Raw genomic sequence first — 6,657 nt, forward strand, 5'->3', positions numbered from 1 at the left:
GAAATGTTCATAATTTAATAATCTCCATTGTCACTTCACGTTATTCCTCCAAAGCTATAAAGTTAACAGGCCACACTTTTAAAAACAAGTATAAATGTGGGAAAACAATATTTCCGTGAGCTATGTAACTCTTAAAAAACAGACTGACTGTTTCCTTGACGATATAAAAAATTAGACAAAATAATCGCAATCGATTATATTATACTGTGCTGCAATAAAGGTTACTTGTTGGAATGCCAAAATCATGTCCAATTAATAAGGAAAAAATTTAAAAAAATGAATAACTCGCAAATAAAAAAAATATATGTTGATTATTTATAAAAGAAAAAACAAAAAAATTTGTATAAAAACATAGATTTCTTGCTTTCAATACTGTCAATTGTCTAGCAGTTTGAGCCAGAACAGATCGAAACAATTCTTAGATTATTCAACAAAAAATATTGTTTTTAAAAATTCACGCCCACATAAAACTGTTAATTTTTCAATTTTCTTCCAATTTTATATTTACCACTGTGATTATTTTGGGGTGGGATATAATTTTTCCTATAAACTTTCCAAACTTTCCAAAAAAAAAATTTCGATATTTTTCTTTGATATAATCTAAGTCACACAAGGTCACCCATCAATAAATAACTTTCGTAATAACGTGTATAATTAATGGAAAAAAGTGAGAAAAATTTCAACCCTTGTTTTAAAAAATTACGCTTAAATTGTGTTTTAAGAGAAATAATATGTATTTAAGGGTTAAAAAAATCAGCTGTGTAAATTTCTATAAAAAAAATACTTGTAATTATTTAATTCGTCTTTAGCTGCTAGACTAAACTGTGTGTGTTGATAGCATTTTCCCCCCATTTTTCCAATTTTATTGTTTCTTATAATACATTTAACATAAAAATATGAAGAAAAAAAAAAGTGAAAAAAAAAACGTTCATATATATAATGTATCATAATAATAATAATTAATAAATAAAAAATAAATAATAAAAATAATAAATAAATAAAAAAAAAAGAATGTCATATTTTAAAAATGTATTATTTGAAACGGTTTAATATTATTATTGTTTGGCTCAATTAAAAAAAAATTAAACTGAGCTGAATTTATTAAGTTCAATATATATTTACAACACTATGTGATTTTCATACATCATCGATAATTCAGTTGTTTTTAAATTAAAAAAATCATTCATTTAAAGAAATTACTTTTTTTTGTTTTTTTTCAATAATCATTTTTTTCACCTAAACAATTTCCGTGAAGCAGTTCGACATTACGAGAAAAACAGCATTAAACGATACGTATAACAAGTTAGTAAATCCCAACGTTTCGTGTCTATTTAGAATTCCTCAGTTTCTATTAAATAAATAATAACTATTATTTTATTAAGCGCCTTACGAAGTCTTAAAAAAAGACGAAACACTGCAATTAAGTAATTTTGTTTTTAAATTTATTCATTATTGTGAAGTATTTCTACATGATGTGGAAAAATCGAATCAAACGATATGTATTACTAAATTGCAACATTTCGCTTTTTTCACTTTGTCTCGATCTCTGATTTATAAATGAAAACTAGTATCTATTTAACAAAGCCTGAAGAAGTCTTAAATGAAGTCGACTTTGGTAAGAATTAGTTTTTATTTCACTTATCCAGTTTTTCGATAGAAGTAGGATTGAATTGAATCACGGACATGATATCGAATTCCAAGTTAAATATAATTTTAATTATGAACAAAAATATACATAAATAGCCGTTATGAGCGAAATGATGAAGAATTTCCACTAGAAATGGTTCAAATAGAAGTTGAGGTACGTATTTTAATAAAAAATGGCGTTATTTGTCTCTTCACGTATGGGGAGACAAAAGTATTTTTATTCCGTCACATTTAATGTAGACGCGATATTGCTCAGAGGATCGTCTCAAACTCAATAAAGCTATTTCACCACTTCATGTTCAAAGGTACTGAAGTTACGTCTAAAGGTAAGTATATATCAGTATTCAGCAATATAATGAGACACTTATTGAAATAAATGGGTTTGTATCTACACAAAGGTAGTTCCAGTATGGCATACAATAAAAATAATTGTGTTAAGAATAAAAACGAAGCCTACAATTTTTCTTACTTTGCCATTGATTTTCTCGAATTTCTAAACCATCTGAAATCCTCAAAGTTGGGAACTAATTAGAAAATGTTTTTGCTAGTTATTTTTCAAGTAACTTAGCTAATCAATAAAGACATAATGCTAATCTAATTATCTCTTTGAAAATTGCTCCTTTTTTCAGTTAATTATTGATACAAACACTAAAGCATATCATGAGTCCACCCTGAATTATGAGTAAAGTTTAAACCAAATTGTATATTTTCTAAGCATTAAATTATACATTTTATAAATAGTAAAATTCATCTCATTATATAGTGAACTCAAACAAACAGACCATCAAGAGGGGAAGTCGTCAATATAGGTCACGATGTCGGGTAATATTGGTTTGGAATCCGATGTTTCTTCGGGTGAATTGGAAGTAGCAGCAGGAGAATGTGCTTGTCCATTTGGAGAAATGGTAGACCAATCCGAATGATTAACGTACGAGTTCGTATTAAGATCTTGTGAAAATTGCTGGTGTGAAGAATAGGTTGGTACAGAAATGTTAAGCAGGCGTGCCTCCTCTTCTGATACTGCGTGGAAAATGTTCCTTTTCACAATATGCTGAGATGTTGGAGGCATTTTTTTTGTAAGTTCATACATTGATATAAAAAATAAATATAGATCGTCCGTTGGTGCGACGATTTTTTCTAACAATTTTTGTCTGTCTTCATCCCGTTTTTTCGACTGTTCACGTTCATCAAGATTTTTTTGAATCAAGTTACCGATATCACTCTTTTTCACTTTCTTTTTTGGGATAGGAGATTTTGTAGACTCCATTACAAGTGAATCCATTGAGTTTTCCTCTCCTTCGCTAGGAGTATTCAGTGAGCCCAATTCATCATTTTCTTCGGCAATCTGGTCCTCAGAATATTTTATATCAGATTCTGTAACCTCGTCTTGCGTTGGTTCTTGCTCTTCATCATTAGTAAAATTCATTTCACGATATTCGTGAATGATGTATCTCTCTTCATCATTAGTAAAATTCATTTCGCGATAATCATGGATCATGTATCGCAATAAAAATTCCATTTGTGATTGGAACTTCCATAGTTTTATTTCTGTTGCAGCTGCACCATTTTTTATCATGGCTCTTTGTCGTCGTAGAGCATCTCTATGATTATTCCTTAATTTTGTCCATACATCTTTGGCCTTTTCACCTGACGAAGAGATAAAAATAAATCAATTACTCAATTTAAAAAAAAAAATGATGTAGGTCTCTATAAGGTGATTAAAATAAAAGCCAAAAAAGCATCAGACCTTCCACATTAAACATGGGGAAATGTGCATCAGAGTTTGGTTTTATTTGTGTCACCTTAAAATCGTAAACGAAACTTGTTTTTTGAATGGAAAGTATTTGTATTGAATTTAGAATGTGGTAGTGTTGGAACGAGTTATATTCGTATTCATATTCACAAACAATCGTGCGAGTATTTTACCAAGGAAAAAGGTAAAATCATTTTTTATGAAATGAAATGGCGATGCATATTTAAGATTTATAATATTTGTTTTTGAGTAAGTTTTTCAGTCTTGATTTTCTTAAAATTGGATCTAGATTAGCCTGCCTCACCGGTATTAGTTTCATTCATCATTTATTTAATATTACTTATTAAGTATATTTCTCAATGGTTATTTATTTCGTTTTCATTTTACGTAATGTGTAATTAAACTTCTAGAAATTATGGCAATGTTAGAGCAAAAACTAAACTTCGTCCATCATCGATTACCTTCGGTTCACTTGACAATCATCTTCGAATTCTAATACGAATACCATATTCAGGAATAAAGAATATAAAATATTCGAATTCGCGAATATAAGCAGTACGATATTCGTCCCTACATTATTAATAAAATTTAGACTTACCATCGATTCCTAAGTCATTCCCGATAATTCTCCAAATTTCTGTCTTATGTTTAGTTTTCATGTAATTGCAATTGCTTGTATCATACATTTCAGGATATTTCCTGACAATCTCGATAAGTTTTTCTTCAAGTTTCATATTTAATTCTATTAAATAATTTCGATCGATACAAACAGTACTATTATTAATAATATTTAAAGCTTGAAATTCTCCTAGGTAATGTATGTAAATAAACTTTATTCAATATGTTAACTGTGCGACGCATTTTTTTTGACACGTGAAACAGTTTTGTACTGCGTCTCATTGCCCTGTCTACGCTGTGTCACCTGCGTCTGAATGTGCGCCTAGTTTTATACATTGAGATGCCATCTAACAGATATTCAATTGTTTCGGAAACAATTGAAAGCTTGTAAGCCTAGTGAACAAGTATAGAACTAAACAAAAACAAAATCTATTTACACATATCTCATACAGATAGCGGTACACACCAGCTGTAATATTGAATTTTACACATACCGACACACCAACCAAAACATTGATGGAGAGAAAGAGATACACTCTGTAGTCGATTTCATAAGCCGATAGAGCTATTCTACTGTGTTATGAGTGTGTAGTGTTTACTTCAGTTAGTTTGCGGTTGTGCGAGGTAGTTGAATGTACTATATCTAAAACAAGAAACATTGTCACATAAATAATTATTAAATATAAATAATAAATGTTTAGTGAAAAATGTATTCAGTTATAAGTTTTGTATTATACAAATATCTATGAAAAATAATCATAAATTAGTGTTTTCATCTAAATTTGTTTAAATATTTTTAAAAAATTGACAAAAAATATATTTTATATAAAACGAATTGTATAACACCGTGCATATCCTATTTATTTATGTGTATATATATGTATTGTATAATGCGGCTATCGTGTCGGCTAAGACAAAGGGGTGTACCTAGACTACAACAGTGAGGGTTTTTTTTTGAGTTCAAAGTGTATTGTTTTTTTTTTCATCTTATGTGTTTTTTTGTGATTTTATTAAAATATTAAAACACTAGAAAATTTGTGTAGTTTTGTTTACAAGCTTGTGGTAAGTATTTATCTCCAACACTTTTTGACCAAAAAAATAATATAAAAATGTACCTGCTCTCTAAAATTTTACACCTGTTTGCTTATTGTATTCATTTTTTAAAAAATAAAGTTTGTATGACTCTGATTTGTTTATGTTTACTATTTTGACAAATTTTTTAAAATGATGTAATTGATTATTATTGAATGAGTTTGTTTTTAAAATTAAACCGGCTTCATAAATTTTTTTACTAGCTTTAAAAGGTGACTGGTGTTACAAAAGCATTTTAAAAATTAATATTTTTTAAAAAATATTTCTGGATTGTTTAGTTAAAGATTCTAAATTTGAATTAGTTTAGATGAACAGTTTTGTGTAATTATTGAAAACATGCAAACAATGAGGTTATGCCTTAAATTAAATCGAATATCCAGTTTTATCCTTATCGAATTGAAATAACTCTAATGGATAAAATTTTCACGTTTTATCTCAATACCTTTTCAATTCAATTCAGAAGTTTATTCTTCAGTTTTCTATTATTTGAACTCTTTTTCACGAACGACCTTAAGATTTTGAACAGTAGTGAACCTTAGCATAATAGCATAATATAAATAGTGCAAAAATTATATTTAATTTGTTATTATTCATTCAGAGGTGTTTTTTAATTTGCTGATGTAATATTTAAAATAGAAAAAAATAGTCGTATTTTTGGAATTACTTAAACTAATCAATTGTACTTTGTTTTCTTGATTAGTATTAACTACTAATCTCATTATGCTTATGTTTGTTTATACCCTGTATATTTGTAAAATATATCAAGGTATACTAAGTTTAGTCTCAAGTTTGTAACGGTGTTCATAATAAGCCCATTTTCGTCTGTGGGCACGATTACTCAAAAACGAAAAGAGATATCAAGCTGAAATTTTTATAGCGTGCTTAGGATGTAAAAAATGAGGCTGTTCTTAAATAAGCAACATAGGTCAGTTAGGTCTTGGATCCGTATGATCCAGCTTACAAAGCGATAGAGATATGACAAAAGAGTACATGTAAAAAATGTTCCTAATAGAAAAATAAACAAATTTTGTAAGAAACATTTTTTACCCGTGAGGGCGCAAATTAGGACAAAATTATGGTGTCCATTTTCTCCAAAACTATAAAAGATAGGTCTTTTCCATAAGATAAGAAATAAATGTGTTTGTTTTTTAAACTCTTGAAATTTTATAAAAACATAATGAAAGTACATATATTCAACATTTTTATATAGGGTATTTCAACAATTAACTCAGTCATTTGTTTGCTTTTCCTTGTTATTAACTACTATCAGTACCGGCTCAAGGGCAATTTGCACTCTGCGAGGCTTCCAGAACACCCACCTGCATATTGAGTTCCCATGTATCTTTCTCGACTGTAAACGTGACTATTGAAGTAAAATGCGATTGAAAAAATTGTTTAACATAAATGCATTATTATTTTGCGCACTTTTCCGTAGCTCTTCGTGTGGTTGTACGGGTCCGTACCTACATATCTAGAGCCGGCATTACTATTAAAAGTCCCAAGTTTGTAACGCTTAGAAATATTGATGATACGAACAAAATTTTATG

General features: G+C 28.8%; 1 protein-coding gene across 1 annotated transcript; it reads right to left on the minus strand.

Annotated features, from left to right (window-relative positions):
• Positions 1-1,387: 1,387 nt before the first annotated feature.
• LOC123295502 lies at positions 1,388-4,300 on the minus strand. Its single transcript, XM_044876875.1, has 2 exons — positions 3,999-4,300; positions 1,388-3,294 (listed from the first exon to the last, which is right to left on the minus strand). The coding sequence occupies exons 1-2, from the start codon at positions 4,132-4,134 to the stop codon at positions 2,432-2,434; spliced, it is 999 nt and encodes a 332-aa protein (XP_044732810.1). The 5' UTR covers positions 4,135-4,300; the 3' UTR covers positions 1,388-2,431.
• Positions 4,301-6,657: the final 2,357 nt, after the last annotated feature.

The sequence above is a fragment of the Chrysoperla carnea genome, chromosome 3 (genome assembly GCF_905475395.1).
Source record: "Chrysoperla carnea chromosome 3, inChrCarn1.1, whole genome shotgun sequence".
In the NCBI taxonomy this organism is placed as follows: domain Eukaryota; kingdom Metazoa; phylum Arthropoda; class Insecta; order Neuroptera; family Chrysopidae; genus Chrysoperla; species Chrysoperla carnea.

Coding starts and splice junctions, on each gene's coding strand:
- LOC123295502 (XM_044876875.1), bottom strand. CDS start 4,134: ATGAAACTTGAAGAAAAACTTATCGAGATTGTCAGGAAATATCCTGAA. Junction 3,295..3,998: donor GAATGACTTAGGAATCGATG/GTAAGTCTAAAT, acceptor TCTCTTCGTCAG/GTGAAAAGGCCAAAGATGTA.